At 38.3% G+C, this 22,280-nt stretch overlaps 1 protein-coding gene across 11 annotated transcripts in view; it reads left to right on the forward strand.

Moving 5' to 3' along the window:
- The window catches only part of HERC1 (HECT and RLD domain containing E3 ubiquitin protein ligase family member 1), a 221,373-nt gene that overhangs the window by 38,010 nt on the left and 161,083 nt on the right, over positions 1 to 22,280 (forward strand). For all 11 annotated transcript variants that reach the window (XR_004185128.1, XM_009210354.4, XM_003901041.5 and 8 more), the window contains exon 2: positions 17,651 to 18,606. Coding sequence is in view for 10 of the 11 variants with exons in the window: in XM_009210354.4 (XP_009208618.2) it covers positions 17,677 to 18,606 (930 nt within the window). In the remaining variant the exon portion in view is untranslated. The remainder of the gene's footprint in view (positions 1 to 17,650; positions 18,607 to 22,280) is intronic.

The following is a 22,280-nucleotide window of genomic DNA, read 5'->3' on the forward strand; positions in this document are numbered from 1 at the left end:
TTCATCTTTCTGTTTGTACAAGGCGTCTTCAGAATATACATAATGCTTGTATTTGTAATACATATGTACAGTACATATATACATATAAATCTGAAAATTTTTGAGAAAAATGATGTTTGTAAAAACAATCCTTCTGTAAAGATATCTTTCAGTTTTTATATACCCAAATTAAAACAGTAATAGGATAGAGATTATAACTTTTGATTATATTGCAATTGAAAACAATATGGTCATACAAACTTTTTTTTTTTTCCTTTTCTTGAGAAAAATTTAAGACTGAAGAGAAGTACAGATAATTAAAAAAAAAAGAAACCCCCCCTGTGTTTCTTCTGCCAGCATTTAGCAAGTGTTTGTGCAGTCATTTTTAAAATTAGAAAAAGGGAAACATAACACAGAAAGTTGATACCCGCCAACCCCTTGGGCAATCACTATCCTGAGTTTGGGTGTCTATCATTCTAGTATTTAAAAAGTACTTTTTTTTTTTTTTTTTTTTTTTGAGAGTCTCGCTCTGGCGCCCAGGCTGGAGTGCAGTGGCGTGATCTCAGCGCATTGCAAGCTCTGCCTCCCGGGTTCACACCATTCTCCTGCCTCAGCCCCCTGAGTAGCTGGGACTACAGGCACCCGCCACCACCCCCAGCTAATTTTTTGTATTTTTAGTAGAGACGGGGTTTCACTGTGTTAGCCAGGATGGTGTTGATCTCCTGACCTCGTGATCTGCCTGCCTCGGCCTCCCAAAGTGCTGGGATTACAGGTTTGAGCCACTGCACCCGGTCTAAAAAGTACTTTTATATAAATCTCCATTTATATCTACAACCAGTATTAGTGGTAGAGATAGCAATAATAAAATAATAATGATCATAATAGCAGCTTATGTTTGTTGAGTATGTACTGAGTTCCAGGCTTTGATTCCAAGAACTTTATATGTGTTATATCATTTAGCCCTCATGGCAATGATAGAGGTTCTTTTATTATCCATTATGTTACAGATAAGGAAATTTTACAGATAAGAAAATTGAGCCCTGGGGAAATTAAGTAACTTGCCCCAGTCATCTAGTAAATGGTGTAGCCTAGATTCAAACCTAGCTGTTTTGACAGACTTTTGGGGTTTTCCTTTTAACTTATGTAGTTTGGTTCCTCTAATATTGTTTGTGTGTGTGTGTTTCCTAAACACTAAATGTTGTTTTGAACATTTAAAAATTACACAAACACCAAAAGCATTGTAACAAAAACAAAAATTGATAAATGGGACCTAATTAAAGAGCTTCTGCACAGCAAAAGAAACTCTCAATAGTAAACAGACAATCTAATAGTAAACAGATAATCCTATTATCGTTTTAATTTGGGTATATAAAAACTGAAAGATATCTTTATAGAAGGCTTTTTTTTTTTACAAACATCATTTTAACAACCAAAAATCCTAAAAAAGTTTTTCAAAGGGTTGATAGAATCTATCACGCTTCTAACTAGAACACATAAAGTTGAAAAAAAATAAAGTAGGTTTAATGGGTTTGTCCTTTCCTCAGACATATAGAAATTTGCAGTTTGGGGATAACTCCCATAGAATGGGAGAAAATAGTTGGAAACTATGCAACTGACAAAAGTCTAATATCCAGATTCTATAAGGAACTTAAATTTATAAGCAAAAAACACCCCATCAAAAAGTGGGCAAAGGACATGAACAGACAGTTTTCACAAAAAGATACATGCAACCAAGAAGGATATAAAAAAATGCTCAGCATCATTAATCATTAGAGAAATGCAAATCAAAATCACATTGAGAAGCCATCTGACAACAATCAGTGACTATTATTTAAAAGTCAAAAAATAACAGATGCCAGGTGAGGTTGTGGAGAAAAGGAAATGCTTATGCACTGCTGGTGGGAATGTAAATTAGTTCAGCCATTGTGGAAAGCATTTTGACGATTTCTCAAAGAACTTGAAACAGAATTATTTGACCCAGTAATCCCATTATTGGGTATATACCCAAAGGAATATAAATCATTCTACCATAAAGATAAATGCATGTGTATGTTTATCACAGCACTGTGCACACTAGCAAAGACATGGAATCAACTTTAATGCTCATCAATGGTAGACGAGATAAAGAAAATGTGGTACATATACACCTTGAAATACAATGCAGCCATAAAAATTAATGGGATCACGTCATTTGCTGCAACATAGGTGGAGCTGGAGGCCATTATCCTAAGCAAACTAACACAGGAACAGAAAACCAAATACTGCATGTTCTCACTTAAAAGTGGAAACTAAACATTGAGTACTTAACGGAGACAAAGAAGGAAACAACAGGGCCTACTTGAGGTTTGAGAATGGGAGGAGGGTGAGGATCAAAAAACTACCTATCTGGGCTGGGAGCGGTGGCTCATGCCTATAATCCCAGCACTTTGGGAGGCCAAGGTGGGCGAATCACCTGAGGTCAGGAGTTCGAGACCAGCCTGACCAACGAGCCTGACCAACATGGTGAAACCCGTCTCTACTAAAAATACATAAATTATCTAGAAGTGGTGGTGCGCGCCTGTAATCCCAGCAACTTTGGAGGCTGAGACAGGAGAATTGCTTGAACCGGTTGCAGTGAGCTGAGATCACATCACTACACTCCAGCCTGGGTGACAGAGTGAGACTGTCTCAAAAAAACAAAACAAAACCGAAACACAAAAAACTATCTATCGGGTACTATGCTTATTACCTGGGTGACAAAACAATCTGTACACTGAACCCCTGTGACATGTAATTTACCTGTATAACAAACCTGTACAAGTACCCCCGAACCTAAAATAAAAGAAAAAAAATGGAGCTGTGGAATTATTAAAAAAAAAAAAAAATTCACATTGTTTTTGTTGATTTGCATGTGTTTTCTTTATAGTGTAAAGTGTATACTTTGGTATCGTGTGAATATATCACATTAGTTATTTCTTACCTATTGGTGAATATATAGGTCGTTTTTCTATTATAGAGAAAATGCAGTGAACATCCTTAAACAAGTCTTCTTGTACATTTTGGGTTTCTGTGTTAGGTGTAGAACATACACATTCATTTGGAATAGTACCTTTATGATATGTGACATTCATCATATACTAACTTCCTATATGTCTTAGATTTCCATCTGGAATCTTAGTTTTTTTCTATTGATATTGTGTAATGTAAGCTGCCTCTTCTTGTGCCTGAATCACATTGTTTTATTCTGGCATTATAATTTTTAGTATCTGTCAAGCTAGGACTTTTCTCAGTTTGTAATTTTTTTTTTTTTTTGAGATAGGGTCTCACTCTGTTGCCCGGGCTGGAGTGCAGTGGCACAATCTCGGCTCACTGCATCCTCCGCCTCCCAGGTTCAAGCGATTCTCCTGCCTTAGCTTTCTGAATGGTTGGGATTACAGGTGCGCACCACCACGCCCAGCTAATTTTTTTGTATTTTTGGTAGAGATGGGGTTTCACCATGTTGGTTAGGCTGGTCTTGAACTCCTGGCCTCAAGTGATCCACCTACCTCGGCCTCTCAAAGTGCTGGGATTACAGGTGTATGCTCAGTTTGTAAATTTTTTTTCCCTCACAATTTCTATGTATTTATAGATAATCTTAAGAAACAATTTATCAAATCCAGGTTGATATTAATTTTATACATTAACTGAAGGAGAACTAACTCCCGAAAATGTGGATTCTTTTCAACAAGAGCATTGTTTAGCTCTCCATTTATTACAAATTTTCTTTTGTTCTCTAGCAGGATTTTATTTCCAATAAAATTTCTGCACATTTCTTGTTCAGTTTATTCTAAGGTATTTTATGTTCTTTGTTGCAACTCTAAATGGAAATTTTGGGGGCTTTGTATATGATTCCTGGTTATTATAGTTGTGTATAGAAACTTGATTTTTTTTTTTTTTTTTTGTAATCAGCTACCTCACTGTGCTTCTTTCTAGTATTTAGCTGGATTCTTCTGATGGGTTTTTGAGGTGTTCAGTATCATGTGGAAATAATAAAAATGTCTAGAATACATAACACTTTGTTGTTCAATTTCTTTCTTTCCTCTCCTCTCCTCTCCTCTCTTCTCCTCTCCTCTCCTCTCCCCTCCCCTCCCTTGTCCTCCCCTCCCTCCCCTCTCCTCCCCTCCCCTCCCTCTTTCATTCGTTCATTCATTTGTTTGTTCCCTCCCTCCCTCCCTCCCTGCCTTCCTTTTCTTCTTTCCTTTTTTTTTTTTTTTTTTTAAACAGGGCTCGCTTGGTCACCCAGGCTGGAGCGACCTGGGTGGCATCATCATGGCTTACTGCAACCTCCACCTCCTGGGTTCAAGCGATTCTCCTGCCTCAGCCTTCCAAGTAGCTGGGATTACAGGCATGTGCCACCACGCCTGGCTAATTTTTGTATTTTTAGTAGAGATGGGTTTCACCATGTTGGCCAGACTGGTCTTGAACTCCTGACCTTGGGTGATCTGCCCGCCTCTGCCTCCCAAAGTGCTGGGATTATAGGCGTAAGCCACCGTGCTGGACCTCAATTTCATTATTGATAATAGTGGTGACAAGTGGGCACTCTTACCTTCTACTTGACTCTAGAGTCAATGCTACTGATGGTTTTGTTTTGTGATATGTAGTTTTAAGTCATTTAAAAAAATCTTTTATTCCTGCTTTATTAGTAGATTTTTTATTAAGAATGGATGTTGCATTTTATCAAGTGTATTTTTAACATCTCAACATAATATGAAATTGGTTAATGTTAGTAGATTTTTCTATGTTGAGCCATCATTATATTCCTGGAATGAACCCCTATTAATGTACTTTCTCGTTTTCCTTGCTAATTTTTTTTTTTTTTGAGACGGAGTCTTGCTGTGTTGCCCAGGCTGGAGTGCAGTGGCATGATCTCCTGCCTCAGCCTCCCAAGTAGCTGGGATTACAGGCACTTGCCACCACACCCAGCTAATTTTTGTATTTTTAGTAGAGATGGGGTTTTACCATGTTGGTCAGGCTGGTCTCGAACTCCTGACCTCAGGTGATCCACCTGCCTCAGCCTCCCAAAGTGCTGGGATTACAGGCGTGAACCACTGCGCCCGGCTGCTAATATTTTTAATTGCAGATTTTTATTAATTGTAGATTATGAAATCCACAATTGTGGTAGTATTACAGTTATACTTTTTGTGCTTCGTTGAGTTTTGGTATTGTTACTTTATTGACTGCTTAAAAAGAACTGAGACTCTTTGCTTTATGCCCTAAAACGTTTAAAGTAGCTTAGGAATTATCTGTTGAAGTCATAATAGATAGAATTCTTCCTTAAAACAATCAGAGCTTTGTTTTGTTGCAAGTATAGTTTCTTTAAATCTCATTACTGATTTATTTCAGTAGTATCCCAACTATATTATCCCCATTCTCCAATTTACAGTAAACAACTGTCAAATTGGGGTTTTTTGAAATGCATCCTTCATTGAGGGCGTATAGGTATCAGATGCTGTGTTAGGTGCAGATAACACTTTTGTTCCCCAAATCAGTCTGACTTGTAATAGATTATAGAATAAAAATCAAAATTCATTTGTTTGTTAACTTTTTCACATTCTGAACTGCTTTCATTTTCTACAATTTTATATTAATGTCTTTACGTATTCTAGCTATTCTGATCTACTTCCTATTCTTTAAATGCACTTGAACTTTCTTTCCTTTGAATTCAATTTGATGAAACTGGCTTGTAAGGTTTTTTTTGTTTGTTTGAGACAGGATCTCACTCTGTCGCCAAGACTGGAGTGCAGTGGCACAATATTGGCTCATGCAGCCTTGACCTTCTGGGCTCAGGTGGCCTCCCCAGTAGCTGGGACCACAGGCATGCACCACCACGCCTGGTTAATTTTTTGTATTATTTGTAGAGTCAGGATTTTGCCATATTGTCCAGGTTAGTAAGTTTTTTTTTTTTTTTTTTTTTTTTTTTAAAAGAGATGGAGTCTCGCTGTATTATCCAGGAGTGATAATAGTGCACTACAGCCTTGAACTCCTGGCCTCAAGTGATCGTCCTGCCTCAGCCTCCCAAGTAGCTGGGACTGTAGACGTGTGCCACCAAGTCTGGCTCTGTAATATTTTGACTCATCAGAGTCATTCTTGATGTAACCAACTTTTTTTATTTGTTTACCCACCATTAATTCTCTCTTCTTTTAGTAACATAACCCTCAGTTCATTTTGGGGAAGCATTAATCTGCCATATATATATATTTTTAATTTAAATGATTTATTGGTCGGCCATCGTGGCTTATGTCTGTAATCCTAGCACTTCGGTAGGCTGAGGTGGGTGGATTACCTGAGGTCAGGCATTTGAGACCAGCCTAGCCAACATGGCGAAACCCCCTTCTCTACTAAAAATACAAAAATTAGCCGGGTGTGGTGGTGCACACCTGTAGTCCCAGCTCCTCAGGAGGCTGAGGCAGGAGAATCTCTTGAATCCTGGAGGTGGAGGCTGCAGTGAGCCAAGATCGTGCCACTGCACTCCATCCTTCGTGACAGAGTGAGACTCCATCTCAAAAATAATAATATAATAATAATAACTTATTGAGGCTGGGGATGGTGGCTCACGCCTGTAATCCCAGCACTTTGGGAGGCCGAGGTGGACGGATCACTTGAGGTCAGGACTTCAAGACCAGCCTGGCCAACATGGTGAAACTCTGTCTCTACTAAAAATGCAAAAATTAGCTGGGCATGTTGGTGGGCGCCTGTAATCCCAGCTACTTGGGAGGCTGAGGCAGGAGAATTGCTTGAATCTGGGAGGCAGAGTTTTGCAGTGAGCTGAGACCATGCCATTACATTCCAGACTGGGCAACAAGAGTGAAACTCTGTCTCAATCAGTCAATCAATCAGTCAATAATCGAGTTGAAATTCACATCGCGTACCATTAACCATCTTAAAATGAGCGATTTAGTGGCATTTAGTACTTTCACAGTATTGTGCAACTACCATCTCTATCTAGTTCCAAAACATTTTCATAATTCCAAAGTAAAATACTCACTAACCAGTTTCTCCATTTTCCCTTCCTATCTAGCCTCTGGCAACTACTATTCTACTTTCTATCTGTATGCATTTGGCCATCCTGTACATTTCTTATAAATAGAATCATACAGTATGTAGCCTTTTATGTCTGACATCTTTCAATTGGCAGAATGTTTACAAGGCTCAAAGTATAGCATTTATCAGTATTTCATTCCTGTTTATGGCTGATTAATATTCCACTGTATAGATTAAACGACATTTTGTTTATTCATTCATATCTTGATGGTCATTTGTGTTGTTTCCACTTTTTGGCTATTACGAGTAATGCTCCAATGACTGTTTGTGTACAAGTTTTCAGTTTACTTGGGTATAGATCTGGGAGTCGAATTGTTGGGCCATATGGAAACTCTATTTTGAATTTTTTGAGGTAACACCACCAAACTGCTCTTCATAGCTGTCTTTCCATTCTTCCTTTTTTTTAAATTAAAAAAAAAAAAAAAATAGAAACAGGATCTTGCTGTGTTGCCTAGCCTGGAGTGTAGTGGCTATTCTCAGGCACAATCATAGCATACTGCAGCCTCGAACTCCTGGCCTCCAGCAATCCTCTCACTTTAACCTGCTAAGTAGCTGGGACTACAGGCACTCTGCAGTGCATCCAGCTTATCTTTCCATTCTTATTTATAATATTGAGTACCTTATGTTTTGTCTTTTTTTTCCCCTTAATTTTGTCAGCTAATTGTTTTCATTTTTTCCACTAAAGAATTATCTCTTGGGCCGGGCCTGGTGGCTCACACCTGTAATCCCAGCACTTTGGGAGGCCAAAGTGGGGATTGTCTAAGTCCAGGAGTTCAAGACCAGCCTGGACAACACGGTAAGACCCCAGTCTCTAAAAAAGAAAAAGAAAAATCATCTCTCTGAGATATCCATCCTGTTGTTTTTGAATTTTTCTAATTTACCAATTTCCCTTTTCTTCCCCTTCTGCTTCCCTATTTATTTATTTAGAGACAGGGTATCACTCTGTGCTCAGGCTGGAGTGTAGTGGCATGTTCTTGACTCACTGCAGCCTTGACCTCCTGAGCTCAAGGGATCATCCCACCTCATCCTCCCGAGTAGTTGGGACCACATCATGCCTTGCCATGCCTGACTAATTTTTTGTATTTTTTGTAGAGATGGGGTTTCTCCATATTGTGCAGGCTGGTCTTGAACTCCTGAGCTCAAGTGATCCACCCACCATGGCCTCCCAAAGCGTTGGGATTACAGGTGTTAGCCAGCATGCCCAGCTTAATGTTCTTATTTTGTTTTTCTATTTTTGAATTGAATTATTAATATATTTAAATTTTTTTAAAGAGACTTGGCCTCATCCTGTTGCCCAGAGTGGAGTGCAGTGGTGCAATCATAGCTCATAGCTTTGAACTTCTGAGCTCAAGTGATCCTCCCTCCCAAGCCTAAGTTGCTGGGACCACAGTCGTGTACCACCATACGCCCAGATAATTTTTAAACATTTTGTCGAGACAGTGTCTTGCTATGTTGCTCAGTCTGGTCTTGAACTCCTGGCCTAAAGCTTCCTCCCACCTCGGCCTCTTAAAATGTTTGGATTATAGGAGTGAGCCACCACACCTGACTTTCATTTAATTCTTACTTTTAAATGGAGCATTTAAGTCTTTATATATTTCTTTGAGTCAACTTCGACTACATTCCCTTTATTTTGATAAATGTTTCCTTTATGTAACTTTCTAGATAATTTGTAACTCCTTTCCCCTTCCTCTCTTTGTCTAAGAAACTTAGTTTCCAAATATTTAGCTTTTGCCTTGTTTTGGATTTCTTTAAAAATGTTTTTTAAAAATTTGCACTGATAGGCCAGGCGCAGTGGCTCACGCCTGTAATCCCAGCACTTTGGGAAGCCAAGGTGGGTGGATCACCTGAGGTCAGGAGAGGGAGACCATCCTGGCCTACACAGTGAAACCCCGACTCTCCTAAAAGTACAAAAAAAATTAGCTGGGCTTGGTGGCAGGCGCTTGTAGTCCTAGCTACTTGGGAGGCTGAGGCACAAGAGTCGCTTGAACCCGGGAGGCGGAGGTTGTAGTGAGCCGAGATTGCGCCACTGCACTCCAGCCTGGGTGACAAGAGTGAGACTCCATCTCAAAAAGAAAAAAAAATTTGCACTGATAATACATGCACATATAAGAAATTCAAGTTTTTGCAGTGAAGAGCAGATATCTTTCCTACCCCAGCTCCCAGTAACCCAGTTCTCCTTCCCCCAGAGGCAACTAGTGTTCCTAGGTTTTAAAAAAATGTTTTCAGCGTTTATTCCATGCATTTATGAACATGATATATGAATATATAAACCCTTTTCAATATAGTTGTATTACTGTATATGAACTATTACAGTATACAGAAACTGCATATTTTTCTTTTTTAACAGTGTGTCTTGAAGATTGCTTCCTTTTACTTGTTTTGTAAATACTTTTTGGTTTCACTACTTTCTGGCTAGAACTGTGGTCTAAATTATGTGTATATTTTTGAATTATTTGTTGTATAATGGTCAATTTGAAAATATTTTCCACTGGTACATAAAAAGAACATATTTTAGGATATGCATAATATTTTAGATTAGATTTATCATTTTGGATTACATAGATGACTTCAGGACATCCAGGAAACCTTTGGAAATTTGCTCATTTTTATGAGTATGAGCATGAGTTTTATTCTTTGGGGAGTCGGGGTCCACAACTTTTATCAGATTCTCAAAGGAATTCATGGTCTACCAATAGATTTAAGGACTGGTAGTTTATATACTGTTGTACTTTGCCTTATTTGTCAAGTACTGGCATATACCTTAGAGATACTGTGGTTTAGTTCCAGACCACTGCAATAAAACGAAAAGTACAGCATAGCAAATAAATCACAGTAAAGCCAATGTCATAGTAAAGCAAGTCACACAGTTTTTTTGGTTTCTCAGTGTATATAAAGGCTATGTGTAGCGTACACTGTAGTCTGTTAAGTGTACAATAGTATTATGTCTAAAAAATGTATGTACCTAAATTAAAAAGTACTTTTCTTTTTTTGGCTGAAAAGTGCTGAGAGTCCTCTGAGCTTTCAAAGAGTTGTAATGTTTTTGCTCGTGGAGGGTCTTGCCTTGATGTTGATGGCTGCTGACTGATCAGGATGGTGGTTGCTGAAAGGTTGGGATTACTTTGGCAATTTCTTAAAATAAGACAACAGTGAAGTTTGCTGCATTGATTGGCTCCTCCTTTCATGAATGATTTCTTTGTAGCATGCATTGTTGTTTGATAGCATTTTACCCACGGTAGAACTTCTTTCAAAATTCAAAAGGAGTCAGTCCTCTCTAACTCTGCTACTGCATTATCAGTTAAATTTATGTAATATTCTATTCCTTTGTTGTCATTTCAGTAATATTCACAGCATCTTCACCAGGAATATATTTCATTTCAATGAACTACTTTCTTTGCTCATCCATAAGAAGCACCTCATCCGTTAAAGTTTTATCATGAGATTGCTGCATTCAGTCACATCTTCGGTCTCCACTTCTAATTCTACTTCTCTTGCTATTTCCATGATGTCTGCAGTTACTTCCTCCACTGAAGTATTGAACCTCTCAAAGTCATCCGTGGGGGTTAGAATCAACTTCTTCCAAACTCTTGTTAATATTGATACTTTGGCCTTTTCCCCATGAACCATGGATGCTCTTAATGGCATCTACAATGGTGAATCCTTCCCGGAACATTTTCTATTGACTTTACAGAGATCTCAGAGGAATCACTATCTATGGCAGCTGTAGCCTTACAAGATGTATTTCTTAAATAATAAGACTTGAAAATCAAAATGACTTCTTTATCCATGTGCTGCAGAATGGATGTTGTGTTTAGTAGGCATGAACACAACGTGAATCTGCTTGTACATCTCCAGTAGAGCTCTTGAGTGACTGGGTGCATTGTCAGTGAACAGTAATGTTTTGAAAGGAAACTTTTTTCTGAGCTGTAGGTCTTAACAGTGGGCTTAAAATATTTAGTAAACTGTATAGTAAACAGATGTGCTGTCATCCGGGCTTCGTTGTTGCATTTATAGAGCACAGGGAGAGTAGATTTATAATACCTCTTAGGTGCCCTAGGTTTTTCAGAATGTAAAAGAGCATTGGCTTCAACTTTAAGTCCACCAGCTTCATTAGCCCTTAGCAAGAGACTCAACCTGTTCTTTGAAGGCAGGTATTGAATTATTTCTAGCTGTGAAAGTCCTAGATGGCATCTTCCAATAGAAGGCTATTTTGTCCACGTTGAAAATCTGTTGTTTAATGTAACTACTTTCATCAATTACCTTAGGTAGATATTCTGGATAACTTTCTGCAGCTTCTACATCAGCACTTGCTGCTTCACCTTGCACTTTTATGTTGTGGAGACAGGTTCTTTCCTTAAGCCTCATGAGTGAACCTCTGCTAACTTCAAACAATTCTGCGTCTTCCTTACCTCTCTCAGCCTTCATAGAGTTGAAGAGAGGGCCTTGCTCTGGCTTAGGCTTTGGTTTAAGGGCATGTTGTGGCTGGTTTGATATTCTATCCAGACCACTTAAACTTTCCCCATATCAGGAAAAAGGCGATTTCACTTCTTTATCATTTATGTATTCATTGGAGTGGCTCTTCTGGTTTCTTTAAGAACTTTCCCTTTGCATTGCAACTTGGGTAACTGGCGCAAGAGGCTTAGCTTTTGGCCTGCCTTCCTCACTAAACTTAATCATTTCTGGCCTTTGATTTAAAGGGACATGGTGTCTTCCTTTGTCTTGAACACTTAGAGGCGATTGTAGGGTTATTAGTTGGCCTAATTTCAATATTGTTGTGTCTTAGGCAATAGGGACTCCCAAGGATAGGGAGACTGGGGAATGGTTGATTGGTGGGGCAGTCAGAACACATGCAATTTATCGATTAAGTTTGCCATCTTTTATGGGTGTGCTTTGTGGCACCCCCACACAATTACAATAGTAACAATCAAAGCTTACTGATTACAGGTTACCATAACAGTTATAATAATAATGAAAAGTTTGATATATTGTAAGAATTACCAAAATGTGACACAGTTACATGAAGTGAACATATATTTTTGGAAAAATGATACCAATACACTTGCTCAAATCAGGGTTGTCATAAACCTTCAATTTGTAAAAAAAAATGCAGTGTCTGTACAGCACAGTAAAGTCAAGTGCCATAATTGAGGTATGGCTGTATTTAAGTCTCTATTACTGTGGTTGCCATTTTTCCTATGTTTTCTGTGGTTTCCGCTTCATTGTTTTATTACTCTGCTTGTACATAAAGGTTTGTGATAGTTTTATCTTATTAGTGATTATACTGTTCGTTACTAAGTAACCCTTTTTGTCCTATTTATTACCTAATAGATGATACTCTTTTTGGTTGCATTTGTTTGTTATATCATTACCCTACATTTTATCTTCAACATTTTGAAATCACTTGTTTTAGATCCATTGCTTATAGATAGGGTATACATTTTTAAAATGATTTACTTATTAGATTTATAGTTATATACATTTAATTTATAGCAGAGATTATAAATTTTGGGCCATAACTACTTTCATGTATGTTTTGTTCAGTTAGCATATAGATTATTGTTATTATTTTGTATCAATCTTTGTCTTTTGGTTTTAATAGGTGAATTTTACAGATGTTGATGTAGTAGCTGTGCTTGGTCTTATAGCTGACCTTTAGTATCTGTTTTACCATTTTAATACTTGCTTGTTTTCTTCCTTTGTTTCCTGTTGTTAGATGGCCTCTGTTTCTTTGATTCATTTCCTGTTCTATTTTTGTATAATTTTGGAAAATATATGGATTTACCCAGATGACTAGATAGCAGTAATTAACCAGAAATGGAAATGAGGAAATTCCATTCATAGTAATCACAAAATCAGAAATACTTAAGAATCAACAGAAAAGCACAGGACTTACATGAAGAAAATCTAAAATAGGATAGGAACAAATAGAAAGGCACACTTTGTCCTTGGATGAACAAATTTCATAAAAATGTCTATTTTCTGAAAATACATAAATCTAATGCAATTCAGATTAGAACCTCAGTAGTGTGTTGGAAGGGATGGCATATAATTGAATAAAATAATCTTATGTTTGTTTGTTTGTTTGAAACGGAGTCTCCCTCTGTCACCAGGCTGGAGTGCAGTGGTGTGATCTTGGCTTTCAGGCGATTCTCCTGCCTCTGCCTTCCAAGTAGCTGGGACCACAGGCGCGCACCACCACGACCAGCTAATTTTTGTATTTTTAGTAGAGGCGGGGTTTCACCATGTTGGCAAGGATGGTCTCCATCTCTTGACCTCGTGATCCGCCCACCTCGACCTCCCAAAGTGCTGGGATTACAGGCGTGAGCTACCGCGCCTGGCCTGAATAAAATAATCTTAAACTTTTGAGACTCTCCTTACCAGTCATCAGAACATTTATACGTTTATAAAGGTATTTTAATCAAGTCGCTGTTGTTGTAAGAATAGACAAGTGGACTGGAATAGATAATCCAGAAATAGATCCTATTAGTGGTGAAGTGAATTATTTTGTTGTTTAGATCTTCTGTTTTCTTATTTTTGTTCACTTGATCCATGTTGTACTGAGAGTGGTATATTCATGTCTCATGTTATTAGCATTTCTATTTATGTTTCCTTGCATCTCCTGTAGTTTTTGCTTTATAAAAGCTGTTGCTGTGCTATTTTGTTTTAGAATAATGCCTGGCTAATTCTTTTGCTTTTTAAAGTCATTTCATCTCTTTGCTTGGAGGTCTTTAGGATTTTATCTTTATCTTTGAAATATAATAGTTTTACTAGGCTATTTCTTGGAGTTGATTGTTTGGGTTAATTTTCCCAAGTACCTTGTATATTGATTCAGATATTTTTTTCTATTTTAGAAAGTTTTCTTGCATTATAGCTATAAAACCCCCTCTGTTTTTGTTTGGTTTGGTTTGTGTTTTTCTTCCTCACATAATCCAATAATGTGAATATTACTCTTTTTTTCTTATCTTCTGTTTCCACTTATTTCTCTCTGATCCTTTTTATTTTTCTTTATGTCATTGAGTCTACTCTTCCTTGAATGCTTTTATAATTCATTCTTCATTGCTGAGATAATTTTGACTTTTTCTTCATATTTATTTTCTGAGTTCAGTTACCTCTTTCCCTTTCTTCTTTCCTTTCCTTTTCTTCTTTTTCTTCCTTTTTGTCTATTTCTGCTTTCAGTTTTTGAATTTTTGATTCAGGGTTTTTCATATCATCATATGTTTCAGCGTATTTAATTTTGTTTGGATTGTTAACTTAAACTTTCTTTTGCTTTGTTGTTATCAGGGAATTTCCCTCAATTGATAACTGTGAAATTTAATTTTTTTTTCGTTTTCTGCAATAGCTCTGTATGCACTTGAGTTTTCTTATGTTCATTTTTATGGTATTGAGTATTTTATAATATTCTTAATTGCATTATCTTCAGTCAGTGTAGCAAAGTCCAAATACAATAGCAGAAATGTTGTTTGTTTTACTTGAGGAAAGGGTTGTTCTGTCTTCAATTTTATGGGTCTATTTTGTCTTGCAGGACACTTAAGTATTTCCCCTTTTTCTTCTTTTACCCTTCACCGCTCAGTTATTAAAGCATGCTTCTCTCTTCCTTTTTGCTTTTTCTTTCCTCTGCATTTCAACAAATGCTTATTTAACACTCGTCTTTTTAAATTGCACCTGCTCTTTTAAACCATGCCTTCTGCTTTAAATTAAAGGTACTTGAAACCTCTTCCCTGTAGTCTGTGCTCTGATCTGCCTAGATACTTTTCCAGTGTTTTCAGATACGGTGTGGATTTAATCTTTCTGGGAGTCACTACAAATCATTTTTAGGTGCCTTCACTAGCGTTTCTCCTCTGTCTTTTCTGCAGTTTTTCTTAGTCTGCCTTTGCTTGCCACAAAGCCTTGTGGGTGGATGGAGGTGAAAGCATGTACCCTAAATTGGTTGACTTTTTCTCTTTTTATTTGCAATTATTTGCAATTTGACATTCTATGTCTTCAAGTTATGCTACAGGTGTGGTTTGGTATAGAATTTAATTTTTCCTTCTTTTTTTTTTTTTTTACTGTTTGGGGATGAAATTTTGGGCAGATAGCTGTGCAGCTGCCATTGCCTTCAACTATGTAGAAGTCCTGGATTACTTAATAAATGGTGGTGGCATAACTAGCCTTCTACCTGGAAACAATAAAATTGGACTCAGCCTGTGCCATATAGAGTGTATTAAACTTCCAGATGAATGTAGAATTTATTTTAATTCCAGGTGGACTAAAGACTTAGGTGTTTTCTTAAAAAAAAAAAACTCTCAAGAATATCATGGTGGTTTTTATGTAGGTGATGATAATCTAGAATTCACGTGGAATCTGGGTGTGAGAGTGGGGCAGGGATACTCTTTTGACCAAGAATGGAAAACAGAAGCTATAAAATAAAAGATGTGTGTGTTTGTAAAAGATAGATTTAGAAGAAATATTTACAATGTTGAGGACAGACTGTGATAAAATACAAAAAACTTTTACAAGTTGACAAGATAACAAAATAGGAAAATGCATGAATAAGTATTTCCCAGAAGAGCATATCCAGATGACCAACAAATTTAAGATGTTCAGATTTATTAGTAATTAGGGAAATACAAATTAGAATAACAACATATCCCTGTACAGCTATTAAACCTTCCAAATTTAAAAGAGCACAATTACATATGGCTTATGTGGGAAGGGATGGAGGTAAATAAGGCACTTTTATGTCCTCTGCACAATGCTGGTGTTTAATACCAAATGAAGTCAGGGTGGGTTGGAGGATCATGATTTCCCCCCTCCTCAGTGCATGCTTTCCGAGTATCTTAGGAACATGAATTAAGCACAGTAATCATAAACTTGTGAAGGCAAGTGTCATCAGATTTTATATTTAGAATTTAACAGGACATATTGAGAAATAAGAAACTCCTTTTAATTACTGTAGTCTGGAATCTTTATCACTGGAGTGCTTTCTTGATGATCTGCCTATATCATGAAAATTAAATTCCCTTCAGTGATTGAGGATCTTTCTCTATTACCAGCTATCATAAGTGACATTCTGGGGACTTGCTGAGAGACACCTTCCCTGCAATATTTTGTAATTAAAAATTTTGTGTATATATAAAAAATATATATCAATGCATCTTATTTCTGATGCATTTCAAAATAAATTACAGATGTCTTTTTACTTCCCTCAAGTATACTTCAGCTTGCATGTCATTAACTATTCAGTATTTGTTGAGGTAAAGTTTACATGCAATGCAATGTAAAAATCTCAAGTGCACTTTCACTGATATTTTTATTTTTGTTTTCTTATGTAGAGACGAGATCTCACTGTGTTGTCCAGGCTGGTCTCGAACTCCTGAGCTCAAGCAGCCCTCCTACCTCGGCCTCCCTCAGTGTTAGGATTAAAGACGTGAGCCACCATGCCCAGCCCACTAGGTTTTAACAAATGTACAACCTGTGTATTCTACACCACTATTGAGACACAGAATATAACCTCAAGAAGTTTCCTCAAGCTCCTCACAGGCAGTTCATGCCATCACCCTCTAGAGGCAGCCACTATTTTGATTGAAGTATTTTTATGGACTTGTGTTTTGTTTTGGATAAATCTTTAGGAGAGGAATTTTTGGGTCATAGGGTTAGATATATGTTTCGTTTTATGAGAAACTGCCAGACACCTTTCCAAAGTGGGTGTTCCATTCTACAATTATGAGTCCCAAAGTTTGGCCTAGGGAAGTAGAAGGATGGAGTTACCATTTATTGAGAGGAAGAAGTCTATAGGAGGGACAGGTTTGGGTGGGGTGGTGGTAGTGGTAGATTAGGAGCTCAGTTTTGGATATGTTAATTTTGAGATATCTAGTCATAACCGAAACAGATAGCCATGTGGAGGGGCCAAGTAGGCAACTGTGTATATGAATTTGGAGTTAGGGAGAAGGCCTGGGTTGGAGATAAAAATTTGGGAGTCATCAGTGTGTAGAACCCACTGTTACACTGACAGTGGAATCAGAACTGAATGGAAAAGGTACATCTAAAGAAATTACTGTTTTTTAAAATAAACTTTGTGTTTTGGAATTTTAGATTTACAGAAAAGTTGCAAAGATGGTACGGTTTCCATATACCCTTCACCCATTTATCCCTAATGTTAATATCTTAGTAGATAACCATAGTACATTTATCAAAGCTAAAATGGTAACATTCGTACAGTGCCATGAACTTCCAGACTTTTTTTTTTTTTTGAGAGAGAGAGCCTTGCTCTGTTGCCCAGGCTAGAGTGCAGTGGTGCAATCTCGGCTCACTGCAACCTCCGCGTCCCAGGTTCAAGCGATTCTCCTGCCTCAGCCTCCCAAGTAGCTGGGACTAGAGGTATGTGCCATCATGCCTGGCTAATTTTCATATTTTTAGAAATGGGGTTTCATCATGTTGGCCAGGAACATCTTGAACTCTTGGCCTCAAGTGATCAGCCCGCTTCGGCCTCCCAAAGTGTTGGGATTACAGGCATGAGCCACCGCATCCGGTCGCATTTCACCAGTTTGAAATAATTAATTGTAATGTAAGATGAAATTTTAGAACATTTTATGAATCCTCTGTATGTTTTTGACTGTTTTCTCTTCTCCCTTTGCAGAACTAATGGCTGAAGGATAAATCAACATGGCAACTATGATTCCACCAGTGAAGCTGAAATGGCTTGAACACTTGAACAGCTCCTGGATTACAGAGGACAGTGAATCCATTGCTACAAGAGAGGGAGTTGCTGTTCTGTATTCTAAACTGGTTAGCAATAAGGAAGTAGTACCTTTGCCCCAACAAGTTTTATGCCTCAAAGGACCACAGTTGCCAGACTTTGAACGTGAGTCTCTTTCAAGTGATGAGCAGGACCACTATTTGGATGCCCTTCTTAGCAGCCAGCTAGCATTGGCAAAGATGGTGTGTTCGGATTCCCCATTTGCTGGGGCACTTAGAAAACGACTGCTTGTACTCCAGCGTGTCTTTTATGCACTTTCTAATAAATACCATGACAAAGGCAAGGTGAAGCAGCAGCAGCATTCTCCAGAGAGCAGTTCTGGGTCAGCAGATGTCCATTCTGTTAGTGAACGCCCCCGGTCAAGCACTGATGCACTTATAGAAATGGGTGTTCGAACTGGTCTAAGTTTATTATTTGCACTTCTAAGACAAAGTTGGATGATGCCTGTGTCAGGACCTGGTCTCAGTCTTTGCAACGATGTTATTCATACTGCAATTGAAGTTGTGAGCTCTTTACCACCATTATCATTAGCAAATGAAAGCAAGATTCCTCCTATGGGCTTGGACTGCTTATCGCAAGTAACGACATTTCTTAAAGGAGTAACTATTCCTAATTCTGGGGCAGACACTTTAGGTCGTAGATTAGCTTCTGAGTTGCTGCTTGGTTTGGCAGCTCAACGAGGCTCGTTGCGGTATCTTCTTGAATGGATAGAAATGGCTTTGGGAGCTTCGGCAGTTGTACATACCATGGAGAAAAGCAAACTACTCTCAAGCCAGGAAGGAATGATCAGCTTTGACTGCTTTATGACCATATTAATGCAGATGAGGCGTTCTTTGGTACGTACTATAAAAATCTCAACTTTAAAGCTCGTAACAGTTTTAGGAAAAGTTAATGAAGTTTTTAATGAATTGGTGGTAACAGTGAATGATTTGAGACTTTGGTGGTTGTTGAGTTAAATATTTCATATACTTGGAGTGAAGAAACTTTTATGCATGTTAATATATGTGGTTGGTACAGTGTTGAGACTACTGCATCAGGAGTCAGGTTTGTAGTTTTAGCTTTCTGAATTCTCATATGAACTAGGAAATTCATCTAACTTTATGTTTTAGCAGACTTATGAAAACTGAGATATTTTGGCTAGTGATCAGGAGGTCTTTAGGAAAAAAACCTCTTATTTTCATCTTTCCCAATTTATATTAAACATTTACTATATGCCAAGTACTACTCTAGGCCCTGGGGCTACAACATTGGGGATACAGTTTCTGCCTCCATGGAGCTAACAGCCTAGTAGAGGAGTCAGATAATATTTAATTTCAGGTAGTGAAAATTTCTAAGAAGAGAAGTAAAAGAGGGAAAGGGAATAGAGACTGGTAGACTTAGGACAGAGGTTGGGAGGTGAAAAGTTGCTGTTTAGTTAATGTGGTCAGGGAATGACTGAGTTGTGACATTAGAGTAGAGACCTGAATGAAGGGAAGTGATGAGCTAAGCAAAGCTCTGTGAAGAGCGTGTTGTCAGAGGAAATTGTTTGACTATCATAACCTTGGATACTACATTAAAGAATAAATAATAAAATAGTAGAGTGTAATCAATGTCAAGAATTTGTAAGACTGAAAAACCAAGAATAAAAATTCAAATGTTAAAATACAAATTTAGACTGGGTGCGGTGGCTCATGCCTGTAATCTCAACACTTTGGGAAGCTGAGGAGGGTGGATCACTTGAGGCCAGGAGTTCAAACCCAGCCTGGCCAGCATGTGAAACCCCATCTCTACTAAAAATACAAAGATTAGCCAGGTGTGGTGTTGCGTGCCTATAATCCTAGCTACTTGGGAGGCTGAGGCAGGAGAATCACTTGAACCCAGGAGACGGAGGTTACAGTGATCAGAGATCATGCCACAGCATTCCTGGGCAACACAGCGAGAATCTGTCTCAAAAACAAAATAAAAAATAAAATACAAATTTAAAATATTAAGACTCAAACACTTAAAAGCTGACTTATTTTTAATTAGGTTACATTGATCAGTCTTTTTTTTTTTTTTTTTTTTTTTTCGAGATGGAGTTTCGCTCTTGTTGCCCAGGCTGGAGTGCAATGGCATGATCTCAGCTCACTGCAACCTCTGCCTCCCAGGTTGAAGCGATTCTCCTGCCTCAGCCTCCCAAGTAGCTCAGATTACAGGCGTGCACCACCACGCCCAGCTAATTTTTGTACTTTTAGTAGAGATGGCGTTTTACCATGTTGGCCTTGGCTCGTCTCGAACTCTTGACATCAGGTGATCTGCCCACCTTGGCCTCCCAAACTGCTAGGATTACAGGTGTGAGTCACCACGCCCGGCTTACATTGATTAGTCTTTAAGGTATCCTTTGTTACCAGATATCAACCAACAAATCTATTTAGTTAAAATAACTAAAAATATCACTTATAAATGATATATATGTATTTCAAGTCTCCCCCTACCCCCAATAAGTAGAAAGCTTTTGGACAGGAGTGTCCATAAAAACCAATTATGTTGAATTTATTTTCAAACCAGGGACATTTAAGTTTTCACTTACTTTGCTTTTTGCATTTATGAACTGAATGGTAAATATTGGGTCATTTTTTACCATTTTATCATAGGTAAGTACTTGGGGTTTTTAGATCATAAGATCTATGAAAATTTGAATTTCTTACTGTTACATAAAATTTTTTTTTTTTTTTTTTTTTTTTTTTTGAGACGGAGTCTTGCTCTGTCACCCAGGCTGGAGTGCAGTGACGCGATCTCGGGCTCACTGCAAGCTCTGCCTCCCGGGTTCACGCCATTCTCCTGCCTCAGCCTCCCGAGTAGCTGGGACTACAGGCGTCCGCCACCTCGCCCGGCTAGTTTTTTGTACTTTTTAGTAGAGATGAGGTTTCACCGGGTTAGCCAGGATGGTCTCGATCTCCTGACCTCGTGATCCGCCCACCTCGGCCTCCCAAAGTGCTGGGATTACAGGCGTGAGCCACCACGCCCGGCAAAAAAAATAAAAATAAAAATAAAAAAATAAAAATAAAGAAAAGCATGCCATGCTTTGTTTGGGATATGGAATGTTGACATAGGTTCTGTGCTCTTCACTTGAGGTACCCAGGGATGCAATGATGTAATTAAAAAAGCTTTAGGGACCAGCTGTGGGAGGCACGTAGGCCTCTTTGTGTTTTCTTATTCAATATTCAAATCCTCTCACTTGCACATGTTTTTCTAAATTTATTTTCTGATTCTTAATACTTTCTGGTAACATCCTCTTATGTTATACTCCTTTCAAGTCTGTAAAGCCATTCAGTGACCTAAAATAATGTATCTATTCATGGTCACATGTTAATATTTCTGTAAGAAGTCACTTAATTCCTCATTTTACGGGCTATTTATTTTGCAGTACCTTTGTTACAAAAAAGATACTAATCATTGCACAATATAGTTATATGATTAAATGGTTGCCAATGGTGTGTTTGAACAAAATGCTAGTCACCTTGAGGCAGAATCCTCTTCCTCGAGGACCTTACCTTCTAAGGCCTTATTCTACAATATTCCTCCTTAATGGGAAGAGGGTACCCCAGGAAACTAGATTTCTTTTCTCAGTGTCCATTTAGCCTCATTGTCTAGGCTTGTATGCATATTTGATAATTGACTGGATAGTTTAAATACTTTTCCTTTCCCCCCCAACTTTTTTTTTTTTTGAGATGGAGTTTTGCTCTTGTTGCCCAGGCTGGAGTGCAGTGGCGTGATCTCGGCTCACTGCAACCTCCGCCTCCCGGGTTCAAGCGATTCTCCTGCCTCAGCCTCCCGAGTAACTGGGACTACAGGCCCCTGCCACCACGCCAGCTAATTTTGTTTTTGTATTTTTAGTAGAGGTGGAGTTTCCATGAAGGCCTACCTTAAAGTAGATCTAAAATAATTTTTTTTTTTAATTACTGGATTTCCAGTTTTCTTTCTACCTAGCCTCTCATTCCCAGACAAAATAGCAAATTCACTAGTCAGGGAGGTGCCTCCCTCCTTCCCCTCTATGGCCATACCCGATAATATAGCTCCTTATTGGGGCAGACATACCTGTAAAAAACTAGATTGCTGGCCGGGCGCGGTGGCTCACGCCTGTAATCCTAGCACTTTGGGAGGCCAAGGCGGGCAGATCACCTGAGGTCAGGAGTTTTGAGACAAACCTGGCCAACGTGGTGAAACCCTGTCTCTACTAAAAATAAAAAAATTAGCCGGGCATGATTGCAGGTGCCTGTAATCCCAGCTACTTGGGAGGCTGAGGCAGGGAGAATTGCTTGAACCTGGGAGACGGAGGGTGCAGTGAAGCTGAGATTGCGCCATTGCATTCCAGCCTGGGTGACAGACCAAGACTGTCTCAATAAAAAAACAAAAACAAAACAAAACAAAAAACTAGATTGCTTTTCTCAGAATTCCAGATCTACTCTGGGGAGGAATATGTGTTTGACTTAATTTAGCTCTCTCAAAGCCACCTCAGGCCTACATTAGATTGAATTTTAATTAAGTCTCA

Source organism: Papio anubis, chromosome 7 (assembly GCF_008728515.1).
Source record: "Papio anubis isolate 15944 chromosome 7, Panubis1.0, whole genome shotgun sequence".
NCBI classification, from domain to species: Eukaryota; Metazoa; Chordata; class Mammalia; order Primates; family Cercopithecidae; genus Papio; species Papio anubis.